Source organism: Scyliorhinus canicula, chromosome 15 (assembly GCF_902713615.1).
Source record: "Scyliorhinus canicula chromosome 15, sScyCan1.1, whole genome shotgun sequence".
Classification (NCBI taxonomy): domain Eukaryota; kingdom Metazoa; phylum Chordata; class Chondrichthyes; order Carcharhiniformes; family Scyliorhinidae; genus Scyliorhinus; species Scyliorhinus canicula.
In genome coordinates this window covers 5333340-5353158 of record NC_052160.1, presented here as the reverse complement: position 1 = coordinate 5353158, position 19819 = coordinate 5333340, and the positions used below count along the sequence as shown (strand labels likewise).

Here is a 19819-nt window from a genome sequence, read left to right as displayed (position 1 = left end):
GGGAAAGGTCCATAAAATCATAGAAAAGCTACTGCCCAGAAAAAGGTCAAACAGCCCATCGTGTCTCCGCTGGCCAAAAAAAAGAGATAAAAAGAAAGTAGCCGCTTACTTAATCCCATTTTCCATAACTGATCCGAAACTCGCAGGTTACTAGCTCTTCGCGTGCAAATCCAGGTACCTTTCAAATGAGTCGAGGGTTTCAGCCTCAACCATCACTTTGGGTGGTGAATTTCAGAAATTCTAAGAAAGATAGAAAAAAAGAGCAGCTTCCTCCCCTCCTCACCAAACTTGCGGTAATTACACTCAGTACCAACTGCGTTCCATGCCTCTGCGCTTGACACTCTGACTCATACCACTGAGATTCAGGTGAGTGCTATCTGGCAGTTACAGACAGATTAGGCCAGTTGCTTATTTATCTGATCTCATCTGCTCTCCAGCAGAGATCTTGATGAGCCCTGCCAAAGCCGACAGATTGGAACGTTGAAAAGTAACAAAAGTGCCTTCAACGGACTCCAGGTTTATAACGAGAAATGCAAGTTTTACAATTACAATGACATTGCAGTTTCCAATCCATCCTCCTACTTATTGTACTTTTGCTACATGAAGTGCAACAACCAAGCTAAATTACAATAACATCCATGGACATAAAGTTTAAATCTCAGTTGTTGATGGGCGATGAAGATTGCATACTAGAATACATACACAATAATTGTTGCAGGGAACTCTCTTGTAAATCCTCTTTGGACTCTTGTTTCCGTTTCAATTCCTGTTTATTTTGGCTGTTATAATTTCTGCACCTGGGCATTGCTGGGGCCTACACCTTTATTTTTTTTAAAGCAGTAATAATAATATAATAAATCGCTTATTGTCATAAGTAGGCTTCAATGAAGTTACTGTGAAAAGCCCCTAGTCACCACATTCCGGAGCTTGTTCGGAGAGGTCAGCACGGGAATTGAACCTGCACTGCTGGCCTTGTTCTGCATTACAAGCCAGCTGTTTAGCCCACTCTGCTAAACCAGCCCCTGGTAGCAGTAGCAGGAGATGCTGACATTAACGGTGACACATTTTGACAGACTTGGCTAGCAACCAATCAGCTCCATTGCAATCCTGGGACTAAGCAGATTCACGATGTGGATTGGTCCAGATTATTCTAGAACGTCCTGCTGGACTCTCTCTGTGCTTTTATTTCAGTTTGGGATCTGCAGAGCTCAGCAGAATCCTTTTAAGTCTCTCTGCCAGAAGAGGGGAATTCTCTCTCAAATCTTAGCTGGGACTCCCTTCAGGTACACAGAGCAGGTTGTGACGACTCAAAGCCTGAAGAGAGAGCTGGGGAAGGGGAACTTTCCGGCATCCTCTCCCATTAAAGATACCAGACCACTCAAAGGCCTTGCGAAAACTGCTGCTCTGGTGTTCTGTTTAACTGAGACAAGCTGTTGGTGAGTCTGCTGAAGCTGACCACATATCAGAAAACGAGCAGACCTGAAGTGCATCTTCGGTGGGTAAGGCTCAGCCCAACACGAGTTAGAGTGTGTCCGCAGAGGATCCCACAGCCTGGCAGTAGGCCTGAGTAGTCCAGCTTGAAGATCTAAACCAACTGACAGTTCAACACTTGCATCCTGAAGGGATCGCCCTTACAAAGACATTAACCCCAGCAGCGAAGATCTTCAAATCTCTCACATCTATTAATTCCCGTTTTTTTAACCTTTCCTACTTCCACTGTGTGTGTCTTGTGTGTCTGGGTAGGGTGGTGGGATGGGGTTTTGGGAATAGGTAGACTAGTAATCCATCGTTCCATCATTTCCATTATATGTTCATCTTTTGCTCTTGTTACAAATAAACAGTCTGTGAATGTTTTATTTTTTTTTTCATAAATTTAGAGTGCCCAATTCATTTTTTCCAATTAAGGGGCAATTTAGCATGGCCAATCCACCTACTCTGCACATCTTTGGGTTGTGGGGGCGAAACCCACGCAAACACGGGGAGAATGTGCAAACTCCACACGTACAGTGACCCAGAGCCGGGATCGAACCTGGGACCTTGGCGCCGTGAGACAGCAGTGCTAACCCACTGCGCCATCGTGCTGCCCCTGTTAATGTTTTATTTATAAATCTGCTGCCAGTAACTCATTGGAACAGTCAAGGGTTAAAGATCTCAGGAAAACACACATATTATTGATAATTCACTTATGTTGGGACCCAGGAGGGTCTGTGGGGTGGGAACTGACAGTGCATTTGCCCAGGGTGTTGTAACAATGCGATGGAGTCTTTTTGTTTTTTCTTTAAGAATTGAGTCAATCCAATAACCAAAGGAAAACAGAGTGTCAAACTACATCCAGTAAATGTTGCATCAAACCATCCAGTATCAAGTGCTGCATTAAATGCCATTACAAACTTGATCTACCTGAGAAGTACACTGTTCAGCATTGTGTTTAAGAAAGAAACTCTTGCTCAATTCATGGTGAAAAACCTACTCATTAGGTGAAAAAGATAAGACTGTTGACACAATGCTAAGAAAGATATAGGCTCAGTGGATAAGCATGTTTCTGGACAGACAGTCAGAATGATGGTAACGTACTTCTCTTGACACATTTAATGGGTTAGACACAGGAAGCATTTTGAAAACATACTGAAGCTGTGCAGCAGTGACAGAGACAAATGGGTGATGCAGTAAACCAACCAAGATGACATTCAACACGGCAAAGTGAACAACTGTTAAATCCAAAGCCATTATCATCGTCTTATTGCAGAAATAACAATAGCAGCAAAACGCGAGTGACAAACAGGGCTTTGTGTACACAGAAAAAATTACTGTGTTTCATGAACTGAATGACAGAGTCGCAAGGACCGCCATAAATATTGAACAGCTCTCAAACATTTGATCAAAGGTCGATCACCACATGATGCACAGCAACCAAATATAACAACCTTTTAAATCACCAGAATATCCGTCTCAATAATTCCCCTGCCCCACCATAACACTCAAATCATGTAACTCTAAATGCTCACAGATGCCTTTCTGATGCCCGTGGTGGCACAGCAGCACAATGGTTAGCACTGTTGCTTCATAGCTCCAGGGTCTCAGGTTCGATTCCCGGCTTGGGTCACTGTCATTGCGAAGTCTGCATGTTCTCCCTGTGTCTGCGTGAGTTTTCTTCGGGTGCTCCGGTTTCCTCCCACATTCCAAAGATGTGCGGGTTAGGTGGATTGGCCATGATAAATTGCCCTTAGTGTTCATAAAGGTTCGGTGGATACTTACCTGTCAGGGGTGAGACCATGATCAACAAGGTGGTTCGCCCAGGACGAGGCTAGCCCATTGTACTTCGGGTGTGCTGACGCCTGCGATGTCCCCAAATGCGGGATACTCGACTGCAAAATTTGTGGAAGTGGGAGGAAAAAGGTTCGGTGGGGTACTGGGTTACGGCGATACGGTGGAGGTGTGGGGATAAGTAGGGTGCTCTTTCCAAGGGCCGATGCAGACTCGATGGGCACAATGGCCTCCATCTGCACTGTAAATTCTATGATTCTTTCAATGTACCAACCATCACAGAGATATTAGCCAACTGGGTGTTTCTTCCTGGGATTCATTTCATAGAATTCTCTCCCCTTCTTTCTTTTTCTCGATCTCTTTTACTCTCTTTGTCTCGTTCTTTTCTTTCCCTCTTTTGGTCTGAAATAGGAACCTGCTAGGACCAACAACCATGGCCTTAAGCGGCCCAAATGTCTTGACTAAGAACTCAATCTTCAAATGCTGTGATAGAATCCAGATACAATGGGCTGGATTCTCCACCCGGCCAGATTTCAGTTTCACCCCGCTGTTGGGATGCTCCGATACGCCAGCCGGTCAATGGGGTTTCCCATCGTGGGGCAGCCCCACGCCGTCGGGAAACCCCCGGGCTGCCAGCAAAACAGAGCATCCCGCCGGCGGAGAATCCAGCCCAATATGTATAGTTGGTCACAGGACAGAAATTAACAAGGAAATTGGGGATGCACAATGGTTAGCACTGCTGCCTCACAGCGGTGAGGACCCGGGTTCAATCCCGGCCCCGGGTCACTGCCCGTGTTTAGTTTGCACATTCTCCCCCTGTCTGTGTGGGTTTCACCCACACAACCCAAAAATGTGCAGGGTAGGTGGATTGGCCATGCTAAATTGCCCCTTAATTGGAAAACATTTTTTTCAAAAGATATTACAAGAAAATTGTTTTTAGATCCAATTAAATGTTACCAAAAGGATTTTGTAAAGACACTCACCAACAGTCATTGATTCTGGGACAGTAGAAGCTGGCAAAAGACCACCAACAATATCACCCTGAAGTGGAGCAGTAGTTTCAGCACTGTGCAAAGAAGACAAAGCAAAGTTCAGGACAACAAAACATTTCATGATATAGATGTGCAAAATAAGTTAATCGTTTCATCACAGCTCAGCAAACTACAGAGGTTCTATTTCATACCGCTTGGCAGTGTTAGAATTAACTAGAATATTTCTGGGGCGGGGGGGGAAATCATCCATCAACAATATAATCTGTGCCACGTGTCATTTAATCCACACCTGTAGCATTGCTCTGATCCTTTCTGGGCCAGTTCGACAGCCAGAGTGACATTTTCATGTTCATCACAGTACAGCAGGTTATCAGAAGTGGCATCTATAACACAATGTAATTTACATTATTTCGCTCAACGAGTTCATTTGGCAGACAGAAAATACAAATAGCTCAACATTTGACCATTTTCAAAGGGTCCTAGTTTTCAAAACAATATTATGCGCAATTGCAGTTATAGTTAGCCAAACTACCGGAACCCTTGTAGTGATTTTGAGAAGTGTAACCTGAACCCTGAACTATTATGGTTATTATGGTGAATAACCATAATAGTTATGGTTATTCACCACCTTTCAGTGTGGTCCCCATTCCAAATTTATCTACGTAATTAATTGTTAATTATTTATGACCTTGTGGAATTACAACTGGAAATGTTATGTGAATTTCACCAGTTCATTTTCTGTGGATATGTTGGATTCCCAGCTGTAGTTTAGACAAAACCAGTTTAATTTCCGATGCCACAAATATGTTTGGATTTCCATCCATTCACCAGCCAGGCTTTATTGCACACGTCACTGGCATATGCTGTGGAGTCTCAAAGCGATATATAAACCCATTGGCTCCAAACATCTTTCGTACAATTTCTTCAATTCTGTGAATATACTCTACGTCCTCTTCTGTGGTAAAGTAACAATTTTGTTACAATTTTGGCCCACGAACGATTCAGATCGATTAAGGTCGTGCATCATAAAGGTAAACATATTACTGTATATACACATTCTCCCCGTGTCTGCGTGGGTTTCACCCCCACAACCCAAAGATGTGCAGGTCAGGTGGATTGGCCACGCTAAATTGCCCCTTAATTGGAAAAAATAATTGGGTACTCTAAATTTATTTTTTTTAAAAGAGAAAAATATTACTGTATATGTTTATGATGAGCAAACACAGCACGAACAGAAACTGTGGACATATTTGTTGATTGTTAACCAGCAAGCATAGATGTAAGCTAGTAATGTGAAAGTATCAGCCTCCCCGAACAGGCGCCGGAATGTGGCGACTAGGGGCTTTTCACAGTAACTCCATTTGACAATAAGCGATTTTCATTTTGTTTCATTTTTTCATTTCAGAAGGAATTAAAGGACAAAGTGTTACTTTTTAATCATACTGCACAGTTGTTTGATCAAAACTGATCAGAAAGGCTTGTTTTCCTGAATATCTTGGACTTTGCAAACTTGACAATATAGCTAAGAATTATACCATCACTTAAGGGTCATAGAGGTCTACAGCACAGAAAAGGCCCTTCGGCCAAACACATCTACGCCAATCAAAAACAACCACCCAACGATCAGAAGCCCATTTTCATTTTTTTTAATACATCAAAATATTTATGGGTGCTGCATATTTATCGAGCATCGCACCTGACCAAGAGGATAGAAGGTTTACAACAACCCGCCAACCAAGCATAATAAGCTGAATGTGTTGAAGTATTTCAGTTTAGCTGATGAAGGTAGCCATTGGCAAAAGACTGCAAGTCGACAAAGTAATAAAGATGAAAGAAAAATAACCCGAAGAAAATCTGAAAAGGACGATAATTCTGGTCTGCAAAAAGGGCAAACAAGTTGACATAAAGAGAAAAACTTGGGTGTAGTTTGCTTTTAAACTGGGTGTCATACTTTAGACAGGCACCAGAGGGAGCTACAGGCCAAGAAGGAAGAAGTTTTCCTGTACCTACCAGACTGAGAGTAGGAACCCACTGCGATGACAGGAAAAAGAATGTCAGAACTGTCGTTGTCATTCAGAACCTGAAGAGTATTCCAGCTGGACATTTGAGAGATGGAAAGGCTCTGCACAAGAGATCTGAAAGATTTTAAAATTTGATCGTTAAAAACGTGATAGGATTATATACGATTACATAGGGCATACAGAACAGACACAAACCATTCGGTCCAGCCAACCCATGCTAGTGGTTATGCCCCACTCAAGCCTCCTCCTACCTTTCCTCATCTAAATTTACCACCATAACCATCTTCTCCCTGATGTGGTGATCTAGCTTCCCCTCAAATGCATGGTTAAAAATCGGGAAATTCCTCAGTTTTCCTGCACAGCAGAATTAGGTTTCTTTGGATAGTTAGTTGCTCTATGACATTGCTCACAAACATAGGAACAGGGATAGACCACTCAGCCCATTGAGCCTACTCTGCCATTCAATATAATCAGGGCACTTCAATGCTTCTTATCCACATTATTCCCCATACCTCTTTACGTTTTTGTTAATCAGAAATCTGGTGGCATCTCCCCATTTTTAAATCGTGCCTCCTGGTTCTAGACTCTCCAACCAAGGGAAACATCTTACCCTGCCTGTTCCTTATTTTGTAGGTTTCAAAGAGAACACCTCTCATTCTTCAAAAATCTGGAGAATGCAGGCCCAGTTTTCCCAATCTCTCTTTCGTAACACAATCCCTCCATCCCCTTTGTTGCACTCCCGCTATGGCATTAATATCTTTTCTGAGGTAAGGGGGCGACAAGGTGGCACAGTGATTAGCATTGCTGCATCACAGCAGCAGGGACCTGGGTTCGATTCCGGCCTCGGGCGACTGTCTGTGTGGAGTTCGCACTTTCTCTCCGTGTCTCTGGTCTCCTCCAACAGTCCAAAGATGTGCAGGTTAGGCAGATTGGCCGTGCTAAATGGTCCCTTAGTGTCCAGGGATGTACAGGTTAGGTTATGGGGTCAGGGCGGGTGAGTGGGCCTCGCTAGATTGTTCTTTCAGAAGGCCGACTCGATGGGTCGAATGGCCTCCTTTTGCACTGTGGGTCTAAGGGGACCAAATCTGAACATAGTACTCCCGGTGTGGACTAACCAAGCTTCGATACAACTGAACAAAAACCTCACTACTCACAAACAAATAACTGAATATCTCCCATCCGATAACTGTCTCCCTGTTCATCTCTTTCTTTAATTCTTCACATGAGCTTTTCAGCATATTAGTAATCAATGGATAATAAGCTTTAATTTTGAATTTGATCCCTCATATTTAGATGTGCAAGTTTCACAAGGATGATGTCAGAAATGCAAGATTATACCTGTCAGAAAATGATAAACAAGTAGGGCCTGTTTTCTCGTGAAAACAAAAAAACTCTTTTATAAGTTATGAAGTATGTTAACAGAGTATGCACAGAATGTTTCCATATGTGGAGAAGAGTAACTCTAAAGGTTACTCTTATAAAATAGCCAGCAAGAACCAAAGTAGGGAATTCACAAGAAACCTATTTAACCAGATAGTGGTTGTCTAACCATCAATTTGAGGTTGACATCTAGTCGGGGTTGTGAGTTTCTGCCATGTGTGTCTTCATTTGATTGAACCCAACCCGCTAATCTCTGGGCACATGGGGCAGGAGGTCTGAAGAGATAGTGGGATTCAGAGTATAGGATTTACCACCTTTTCTGTCGCTGCTCTGCCTCATCATTAAGGCACTGACACTCAAAGCATGGGTGGCGAAAATGTGGAACTTGCTACCACAGGGAGTGGTTGAGATGAATAGGGCAGATGCATTTAAGGGGAAGCTCGATAAGGGAATAGACGGTTATGCTAATAGAGTCAGATCAGGAAAGATGGGAGGAGGTTTCAGTTGATATGGACTGGTTGGCTCAAATGCCATGTTTCTCTGCTATATACTCTACGTAGTGCTCTGTAAAACCCCTTTTTAACTAAGAATCTAATAATCTTTATTATTGTCACAAGTAGGCTTACATTAACACTGCAATGAAGTTACTGTGAAAAGCCCCTAGTTGCCACACTCCGACACCTGTTCGGGTACACGGAGGGAGAATTCAGAATGTCCAATTCACCTAACAGCACATCTTTCGGGACTTATGGGAGGAAACTGGAGCACCCGGAGGAAACCCACGCAGACACGGGGAGAACGTGCAGACTCCGCACAGACAGTGACCCAAACCGGGAATCGAACCTGGGACCCTGGCGTTGTGAAGCAACAGTGCTAACCACTGTGCTGCCCCAATGTGGTTAAACGCATATTAAGATCAGATGATCAAAATCAAAGAAACTCTCCTATGGTGATATATTTAATCACTTGCAAGGAATGCAGATTTACACTAATTGTGTTGAAAAGTGAAAACATCAGCAGTTCCCACTAATTATGTCTTGTTTGAAAATGCTCCAATCAGTTATAAAACTAGCTCTGTCTGTAATGACTTCTTGAAACCTTGAGAATGTGTTCATTCTGCTAAGGTTGGATGCTGAAAAGACACTTCACAAGTCGCCACCTTATTTCCCCTGACACTAATTCTGATCCCAGTTAATTGTATAAATTAAGGTTAAATATTTACAGGTGGGAGGGGGTACTGATCGGACTTCTGCCCTTGGGTCATTTGTTTTGTTCATTTGACTTCTTCAAAAGAGAATAAAGAGATATGTATTGACAGCGGTGATGGATAGTAGTGTTATTTTGCAATGTCTCACTGTGAATAAATCTAAAACTGAATAAGATTGACTTCTGGTCTCATCCTTCAATTGCCTGTCAGAAGTTTAAGAATCTCCTGTCATCTTCAAGTTCAGATCACAGTGATGGCTATAACATTGAAGTTTTCACATCAAATGCAACAGAACCTGGATGTTCACAACCCAACTTCATTAAAAAATATAAACCAAACTTGTGGCAGAATTTTATCCATCAGTAACATATCTGCCAGTCATTTCTAGTATTTTACATTCGAGACAAGGTATCATCGTCGGATTGGTCGGCACAAGTAATTTACAAATTGCAGTATCAATTAAATGTGTCAAAATGTAAAATCCTCATATGATCTCCTCAGTGCAAACACATTTGTTGAGTCTGTGTTCATATTTATCTATTTTGGAACATCTTTCACAAACTTATACAATTGAAGAATATGAAGACTCCAAGAGAAACCATGGTGGAAGTGAAGTATGAATGCTATTTCACATTCATGATAAATCACAACAGTTCTTTGTGCCTCAAATGGAAAACATTATGATACTTTTAATGACAGTGCTAATAACAGTTCAATTAATAAAAAATCTAAGTCCGCCATGTAGCTGCACGGAGCTGGAGATACATTTAATCCACAATCCAACAAAACAATACGACCAAATTGTGAACGTTACTTTTACTGGCATTCAAAATTATTAGGGAAAATATACTAGTATATTTAAATTTTGCAACAAAAACTACATCTAAAATAATTTATGGGTAGCACATCCCAAATTTCAACAACCTTAATTCTCTTTCAACTGACAGTTTATCATCAGCAATCTGACATTTCAAATGTGTCCTCTTTGCAACAGAAAGGCCACAGACAAAATGTCATGGCTATTACTTTGAACGGTTACAATTCTGACAGCAAATGCTTAGTACAACTAAGGCTTTAAAATGTCACGTTTTACTACATGTTCTTAAAGGTTAACTTTTTATTTTGAATATTCACAAAAATGCGAAGTTCAGTGTCATGAACCCGCACGTAAGGACTTTACAATACACAAGGATGTAGCACGCTGTGGCATACAGTGTTGGATATTGTTTTGCACTAATGACAAAAGCAACACAGGAATATTGGAATAAGTGGGCCTTTTGGCCCTTTCGGCCTGCCCATGATCCCTAATCTCCTCTCACTTCCTAACCTTTTCCTTGCTCATGTCAATAAGTTGCCCATAATTCAACACAATTTCATTTTTGCTGACAGCCACTTATATGGAACGTCAATGAGTGCCTTCTGGCAGTCCATATAAATGGCATCTATGGACACATTCTTATCCACCATGCTAGTTACAGTTTCAAAAAAATGTACATAGCTCATTAGACATAACTTACCTTTTGCAAATCCACGTGGACTCTCCCTGATTAGTTCACACTTGTTCAAGTGATCAAACACTCTGCTCTTTATAACAAATTTGAGTAACTTCCCCACAGCAGATGTTAGTCAAATAGATCTATAATTCTCTGGTTTCTCTCCGTCACCCTTCCTAAATAGATCTATAATTCTCTGGTTTCTCTCCGTCACCCTTCCTAAATAGATCTATAATTCTCTGGTTTCTCTCCGTCACCCTTCCTAAATAATCCATTGTCATTAGCAATTTTCTAATCCAAAGGAACACTTCTTGATTCACAGAATTGTTTGAAACAGAAAGAGGCCATTTGGCCCATCATGTCTGCCCTAGCTCCCCAATTGAGCATTATGACTAAATGCCATTCTCCTACCTTTTGCCCGTCTCCCTGCACATTGTTCTATTCAACTAATCTTCAAGGCCTTCTTGGATGCCTCGATTAAACCCGGCACCACCACACTTCTGGGCAATATATTCCAGATCCAAACCACTCTTTCTCACGTCACATTTGCTTCTTTTGCAAATCACTTTAAATCAGAGGTTATGGAAGATCATGACTGAGGGATTTGCAATTTCCACACCTCTACTTTCAATAGGATGGGAAAGGAGGGAAAGAAACAGACTGGACCTAACCTGTCCACCTCCGCACAGACAGTTGTGGGGACAGGCTGTAATTAGCCTTATAAAGTAAAATGGCAAAGATGTCATTTGAGACATGAAGGTCTGATAAAACCCGAAGGAGTAAGAGAAAAAGCAAGCAAAAATCCCACAACGGGTAACAGCATTCAGAAAAGAGGGTTTGAAATGCAGACAGCCTTTATCACACAGGCGTTAAGAGAAGAGGTCCAAAACTGTTTATGCTGTAATCTGATACCTTTCTTTCAAGTTAGAGACATTCTAGCAAATTAACTTTTTAGTTACATAAAGGGAACAGTATTCCACTCTTTTATAGAAGTTAATTAGTTTAGCAAACAATTGATTAGAATAGCCAAAATCTGAAGTGAATTAATGAAATAATGTGCATTTGTGAATAATAGAAATTCATGTCATCAGTTAAAAGTGGAAGTCTGGAGATAATGGTTGAGTCCACTCAGGCATAAATTAACACCAAGCAGGAATCAGTTTAAACATGACGAGAACCGGATGTATCACTCCTCTAAGATTTGACAAGCATCAAAGCATTTTTACCAATGCTTATCACTGAAACATCCTCTTGTTAGACATAATGGAAACTAGATGAATACAATGGACAAACAAAATTACATAACTGAGCAGAAGATATTACTTGAAGATAATAAAATGTAACCAGCAGGGCTGTGAGAAGGGTAGTAAATATCCTGAAGCACTAACAACCATCATCACTTCCAGCTCTCAGAGTTGCTCCGTTGACGGGAAGGACTGAACGCAGGAGCCGAACAGGGGATTGACGTTGCTCAGAACACCCACAGATAAGAAGAGAGATTGTCAAGGGGGCCACGAAGGTCTGAACAACCGGAACAGAAATTCCAGAAGCAAGACTTTTTTACTTGTTGTAAAGAGTGATGTTATCTTTTGAAGTAAAATAAAGTAAGTTAAAAATTTATTCTAACCTGAAATATTGCAAAATTGTCAAAATCTACTTTACTGTACCTCAGCAAAGGCAGGATCCAGGATCGAAGCTACTGAGTGGTAAGTAAATAAAACCTTCTTTGTGGATATAGGTTATGCCGGGAATAACTTGAAATATTAGCTTGACCTGAATGGCACCTACTTAAGTCTGCAAAGGAGTCAAGAAGTGAAAATCCTTGTACACCATTTAGAAAATCGTTTTGACCCTTTTTGGTTCAGGGGGAGATTTCTAATAAAAGTGGTGATTTAAATTCAGCCTTGAAGAAGGTTGCCCGCCATTTCAGGGGGAGATGGTGAGTGAGGTCAAAGTATTCAGTCTGAATGAAAACCCCTCTGGCCTCCAACTCCAAATTTGATTGTTCCAAACCCACATTCATCTAATGTTTGTCCAAATTTGTTTTTACATTAAAATATAATCGTTAGCGTAAAGAAGACTGTGTTTAATTTGGAGTGCATTTTCATTGTTTTGTCATTTATTTTATTTGGATTTATTCTCCCATTGGGGTTTAGAAAAGATTTCAAAATCTTATGCATAAAATCGACACTATAACAGTAATATTACGTTAACAAAATGTTGTCAATCTTTCATTACATTATTTTTCTTTGCGGCCTAATCCTCTCTGTGGGCAATTCTCCCAAAAAATTACCAAGCATCATTTCGGCGAGAAAACCGGCGGGAATCTGGCCGGCTGGGGAGATTCCCAGTATTTCCAAACCATGATCCTGTTTCTAGTATTCCCAGGATCACCTTGAATGTTGATAAATCAATGTTCCAAATAATACTATAAATTGCTGGTCCGCCACAGGCAAAAGCGAATAAGATCTGCTAGTGGTCAACCTAATAATATAAACGCCTTGGTAAAAGGCAGAAAGATTCAAGAGCTTTGTCAAGGGGGGCAATCAGTTGCAAACTAACAAAACTAGCTCTGTAGATCACGGCGAGCAAAAACATGTGAAAAGTCATTACCTGTTTTGTTAACCTACAAACATGTTTAAGACATCATCTGACCACTGTGTTTACCCATCAACTGCATTTCCATGTACCAACAGTATGTCAATTTGGGATTAATCCTTGTGTCACTCACAAGGCCAGCATTTGCTGCCCATCCCTAATTACCCATTCCTCTTGAACTGAGTGGTTTGCTCGGCCAATTCAGATTTTATACCTGAATTTAAATTCCTTCAGCTGCTAGAATGAAATGAAATGAAATGAAATGAAATGAAAATCGCTTATTGTCACAAGTAGGCTTCAATGAAATTACTGTGAAAAGCCCCTAGTCGCCACATTCCGCCACCTGTTCGGGGAGGCTGGTACGGGAACCTCCCCGGACAGGTGCCGTAATGTGGCGACTAGGGGCTTTTCACAGTAACTTCATTGAAGCCTACTCGTGACAATAAGCGATTTTCATTTCATTCATGGGATTCAAACCCATGTTCACAGAGCGTTGGGGCACAGTAGCACAGTGGTTAGCACTGCTATCCTGGTTAAATTCTAGCCTTGGGTCACCGTATGTATGGAGTTTGCACCTTCTCCCCGTGTCTGCAGGTGAGGTGGATTGGCCACCCTAAATTGACCCTTAGTGCCCAACAGATTAGGTGGGGTTATTGGGTTATTGGGGATAGGGTGAGGGCGAGGGCCTAGGTAGGGTGCTCTTTCAAAGGGTTGGTGCAGACTTGATGGGCCGAATGGCCTCCTCCTGCACTGTAATGATGCTATGATTAGCCTGGGCTGCTGGAATACTAGTTCAGTAACAGTACCACAAATGCCACCATAACCCCAATCTGTTCCACCTATGTCCATGTTTTTGGATATTATTCTTCTTTACAGAAGCTGTTTACAAGTTGAAATGTTTTGGGGGAGAAGTACAAATATTTCTCTTAAATAAGCTTTGCCTTATCAATTGCATTCACAGTGACAGTTGAGAAAGTGATTGGCAACCTGAACCCAGGCTATCAACAGTACTGTGTGAAACAGCACAGGAGAAACACCAGTTATGTTCAAAGATTCTCTTTGCAAAATAAAAGCAGTCTCAACTTTAGCTTTAGAAGTACCTGGCAAAAACAGCATTCCAATTTTAAACACTCACTTTTCAGAAACATGCCTGTCCTCCTCATTCTCTTTACTTTGATATATGTGCACTCCATCCACATCTTCGTCATCATCGTCATCATCATCATCAATGCTTTTCATGTCTAGCCTTTTGTGATTAGAATCGCCATTTAGGCAAACATCCACAGTTTTCAAGATACTGCTGTTTAATTCTTTTCCATTGGAATCTGCTTTTCCGCTCAAATCTGGACTAAAAGAAGCTAATACCATGGAAGTATCGATGGCAGAAGAAACAACTGAAGATCTTTCTGAATTTTCCTCAGAGCTTTCTCTTGTTAAATCTGAACTTTTCACTTGCTCAACAGAGCCTTGCTCCTCCTCCTCATTGTCACCATCGAATGAGATAATATTTGGCACCATTTTCTTTTTCTTTTTTTCTCTTCTATTTTTCCCATCTGTCAATGAAAAAAGGAAAAATTAATTGGCATGTTTCAGTCCAAGGAAGAAATACTGGACATGGCTACAGTCTAGCACTATAATACATGCTGTGGTTAATTAGTTTATCACTGTTGGTATTTTTTTTAACTCCACTAATATCTCAGGAACTCTTAGTAAAAATTGGATTAAAATTTTGGGACAGCAAGTATAAGCTTTTCACTACAACACAGAATCATGCACAGATGAATTCAAATAAACTGAAAAAATGAGCAACATGATTGAAACTGTGCATCAGCTTCAGTAAAAATCCAGCCACTCATAGAAATAAAACTGCAGGACCATTTTCTGACCTAGTCACTCGCCAGAGCTGGAACCTCAATTTAATACGTCCCTCTTCATATGTTATTTAAACATTAAATTTAAAATTCTATTTGGAAAGAGTAAGAGTTCTGTTTCCTTCAGCTGCCAAAGGATCAAAAGTACAAAAGCCAGGCTTCCAAGAGAAATAATAACAGAATTTCTGACCGTCATTTTTCAATCTACTCTGGCTAAGGGTGTGGTTCTGGAGCATTGGGAGCAATGTTGTGCCATTGTTGTGGCAGAAAAGACGAGATAGTCAGTCAGCCTACCCTTGGTGATAGGCAAAGTATTGGAAGACATTCTGACAGTATAAATTGTAATTTAGAAGGGCACAGATTAATCAAGGATAGCCAACATTGATTATTTGTTACAGGAAGGTCATGTCTTGACAAATTCGAGGGTAGTTTTTGAGGAGATAACAAGAAAGATCATTAAGGGTAGAAATTCGATGTATTCTGAATGGATTTGAGCAAGGTTTTCAAAAAGTCTCACATGTCAACTTGGCACAACACTAAACATTTGTGGGGGTTAAGGGAACGTGGCAAGTTGTGTTAATGCTTGGTGGATATTGTCAATTGTGCCAATACCTGGGTGAGAAATATAATCTGGGATTGCTTTGTTTGGAACTGAGAAGGATGAGGGGAGATTTAATTGAAGTGTATAAAATTATTTGGAGTTCAGATAGTGGCTAGAATGAGTCAATTTCCCTTAGCAGACAGATCAATAACCAGGGGCATGGATTAAAAATACTGGCCAAAAAGATTGGAAGGGAGTTCAGGGGTAATTATTTTCATCCAGCAAGTGGTGCTCTCTGCTTGAAAAGTGTCATATGAGTGTCCCTTTAGAAAGTTTTTGTCTTATCACATGGCTTCAGTGATGTCACATTGTGTGTGGAGCTGGGCTGTGGCTCTGGGTTTTACTTTCGTTTTTGAGTTGGGAGCTGGGCTGTGGCTCTGAGTTTTACTTTTGTTTTCAGATTTGGCTGTTGTGGACTCAGACAGAGAACCAAAGTGTTTTGGCCTATCTCGCTCTATTTTCATTTAAATATCTGTTTCAGTAAAACACCTATTGATTATAGTTACCTATTTTGGTAACTTAAAAGATATAGTTTGCTTTCCGGAAGGGTTTAATTGAGGTTCCAGCTCTGGCTAGTGACTAGGTCAGAAAATGGTCCTGCAGTTTTATTTCTATGAATGGCTGGATTTTTACTGAAGCTGATGCACAGTTTCAATCATGTTGCTCATTTTTTCAGTTTATTTGAATTCATCTGTGCATGAGATTCATTTATTTTTCCTTTCCTTACTTCCCGTAGAGTTATTTTACTTTGTGCTTATGTTGCAACATACCAAGGAGGTTTCTTCCCCAATCATCTGAGCACCTGACCAAGTGATAATTTGCCGTGGTCCTGGCCTGGCTGGTGGCCTCAGCCACAACATTCAAGGGCAGCAAAACGTCCAGACCTTTCTTTCTAAGCCCAACACAAACATCAGTCTGACTCATCAACATTTTGAAAAATCCTTCCCCTGACTCCAAATCTTCTATAATGCCATAAACTGTAAAAGATTTTAAAGTACTTTCACATCTGTGATTTGAGAAAGCATTACCCAAGCAGTTTAGACTCACAGAAGAATGGTTAAAACAGCAATGTACATCAGGCACACTAATTTATACACAACTGCTCCACAAGCGTACAAGAATGAAGTAGCTATGCTGCTAGACTAGGAATCTAGGCAGCATGGTCAAATCCCATCAGGGCAGTTATCAAATTTTCAGTCAGATTAAAGTCTATGTACAGCAGGTATTCCTGAGTGCTAACTATTTGAAAGTGGATTGAGAGCTGAGGTTTTTTTTGTTGTTTGAGTGGTAATAAAGATAGCAGTTAAGGGTCATTATGCCATTTATTGATTAGCATTGTTGAGGTTCGATTCCTGGCTTGGGTCACTGTCTGTGCGGGGTCTGCACGTTCTCCCCGTGTCTGCGTGGGTTCCCTCCGGGTGCTCCGGTTTCCTCACACAAGTCCCGAAAGACATGCTGTTAGGTGAATTGGACATTCTGACTTCTCCCTCAGGGTACCTAAACAAGCTCCGCGATGTGGTGTCAAGGGGCTTTTCACAGTAACGTCAGTTCAGTGTTAATGTAAGCCTACTTGTGACAATAAAGATTATTTTAATACTGTATTAGTAATAAACTTTGTTTTAATATACCCTATCTCTATTTTTCCTGAAATCACTCCTGGAGTGAGGTATCCTTTTATCACAGTCTTACAAAATTAAAATAAAATATTGGGGATTCTGTCAGGTATCCTAGCTACTGTTGAGGTCTGGTCTGGGATCTTAATAGTATTAAAATACTTTTAAAATTATTCACAGGATGTGGGCATTTCTGGCAAAACAACCATTTATTGCCCATCCCTAATTTCCCTTAACTGAGTGGTTTGCTGGACCATCTTAGACGGTAATTAAGATTCAACCGCACTGCCATGTGTTTGGTGCTACATATAGGCTAGAACAGGTAAGAGCAAAAAATTCCCTTCCCTAAAATGACATTCGTGAACCAGATGGGTTTTTATGACAATTAGGTGGTTTCATGGTCACCATTAGCAATTATTCCTGCTGTGATGAGATTGGATCTTTGGATGAATGGTCCAGGCTTCCAGATTACCAGTCCTGTGACATAACCACCATGCTATCATTCTCATTAGTTCCCATTTCCATATAAACATTCATATCAACAATAACATTGTCCTGTTCCCCAAGAATCCTTGAAACCTGAGCAGTGTTAGACTACCATTATATAAGTATTATTCTTCATTCCGTTACTTGGTAAGAGGAGGCAATGCCAGTGGATGGAGCCATTTTTACTTCTTTGCATGTTGAGGAGTCATTTCAGCCTTACCCATTCTACTAAATTTGAGGCATTATCTTGGACACTAACCTGGTTCTTTGGCCAAAGCAGCCAGTACTGAAGCACCAAAAATATGGCTGGAACCATGAAACATATACAGAAAGTAACAGACTCCAAGCAGCTTCAAGAGAGAAGTAATACTAGGGATCGGATTCCATCTGGAGAGAGCCTTGTATCGAAACGGATAAATTTATTTTAAAGAATCAAAGCGAGTTGGAGGATCAGCCATCATAATGTTATGATGTGGAGATAGCGGAGTCGGACCGGGGTGGGCACAGTAAGAAGTCTTACAGCACCAGGTTAATGGCCAACAGGTTTGTTTGGAATCACTAGCTTTCGGAGTGCAGCTCCTTCCTCAGGTGAGTCTCCCCTGACTCACCTGATTAAGGAGCTGCCTTCCGAAAGCTGGTGATTCCAAACAAACCTGTTGGACTTTAACCTGGTGTAGTAAGACATATTACATAGAATTTACAGTGCAGAAGGAGGCCATTTGGCCCATCGAGTCTGCTTTTGGAAAGAGCACCTTACCCCCTACCCAAGGTCAACACCTCCACCCTATCCCCATAACTCAGTAACCCCACCCAACACTAAGGGCAATTTTGGACACTAAGGGCAATTTATCATGGCCAATCCACCTAAACCGCACATCTTTGGACTGTGGGAGGAAACCGGAGCACCCGGAGGAAACCCACGCACACACGGGGAGGATGTGCAGACTCCGCACAGACAGTGACCCAAGCCGGAATCGAACCTGGGACCCTGGAGCTGTGAAGCGATTGTGCTATCCACAATGCTACCGTGCTTCTGACTATGATAATGTTAAATGGCACAGAAGGCTTGAATGGCCGAATGACCTATTCCTGCTCCTATATTCTATGTTTCCATTCTACAGTACTTAACCATCTTCCTGTACGTTCTATGTTCCTCTTGCATTCAATCCAACCAAAGCAATGAAACTCCAAAGGCAGAACTCTTGAACCTAGGAAGTGGGGGCTGACAGTATCAGGTTTGACATCTTGACCAACTCACCTTGATTTACAGTTTTAGGCAGGACTGGCAGTCGGTCAGATTCAGACTCAGGCCGCATGAAACTTGGCACTGCAGTAACTGTTGTGATTTCTTTCAGGAGTGTGCTGACCCCCTGTGTGGATTCCTTCAACAGGGATGTGACATTTTGTGTTGACTCCTTTAACAAGTTTGCAACCGCAGAAACAGGCTTGTTAGGTCCATTCAAATCCTCATTGTCGATGTTGATTGCAAAGAGGATAGAGTTTAACCCTTAAAACAAAATCAACAAGGTAAACTTACAACGGTAATTTTCTGCTGGATTTATTTAATTCATTTTAAACAAAACAATACTTCAGGTACAAATTATGGTTACAAGTTACAAGTTATGGCAAGATTGTGTTAAATATAAATCACTGAGTTGAAGTTTTGTGAAGTGAGATATCTGTTTGCTGTTCAGCCAATGAAGCACTGTAACCAGCATCGTTGTCCCTTTGAAAAACAGTAACGTGTTTAACATATCATAGGGATACCCTTTGAGAATAAATGTTTTATTCTCTAAGTCAATGCGCGAGAGGCATCCTGACCTTAAGTTTCCTGGAAATGCAAATATCAGCAACAGCAAATCTAAGGTGACATGGCCATACCGATTTATATCGCCAAATGTAAATACCTTAAATTATCTGCTCTGAATGGGAATGCATCTTGAAAATGCTGTCAGCTTTCACACAACAACAAATTAGTGGTAAAAAAGACTAAACAGAACTGAAATATATATCTGAACAATTACTCAGCGAAACATTGAGCATCTTCTGTACTAGCTTGATGAGGCAGACTTACACTTTTGGGAGCCCCGCGCTCTCCCTCTTTGTGGGAGCCCCATATCACACGCATCCCCCTGGTGACATGCCAGCCCACCCCCATGACATCGAGCCCTGCCCCCAATGACATCAATTCTGGCCTGGCCTCTGCTCTCTCGCCATTGACGTCCAGTCCAGTTGCTGCCCAGTCCAGCTCAGCCCTCTCACCTTTCAGCCCTGCCTGGCTGGCTTCTGGCTC

General features: G+C 41.4%; 1 protein-coding gene and 1 non-coding gene across 6 annotated transcripts in view; one reads left to right on the top strand and one right to left on the bottom strand.

The window, feature by feature from the left end:
- The window catches only part of snx29 (sorting nexin 29), a 596020-nt gene that overhangs the window by 504133 nt on the left and 72068 nt on the right, over positions 1-19819 (bottom strand). For all 5 annotated transcript variants that reach the window (XM_038821149.1, XM_038821148.1, XM_038821150.1 and 2 more), the window contains 5 exons: positions 18785-19033; positions 14091-14508; positions 6267-6391; positions 4546-4639; positions 4248-4330 (listed from right to left, as the gene is read on the bottom strand). In XM_038821149.1, the coding sequence (XP_038677077.1) occupies positions 4248-4330; positions 4546-4639; positions 6267-6391; positions 14091-14508; positions 18785-19033 (969 nt within the window). The remainder of the gene's footprint in view (positions 1-4247; positions 4331-4545; positions 4640-6266; positions 6392-14090; positions 14509-18784; positions 19034-19819) is intronic.
- Positions 3248-3403, top strand: LOC119979168. The gene has a single exon (XR_005463668.1). It is a non-coding gene; the product is annotated as a U1 spliceosomal RNA (small nuclear RNA).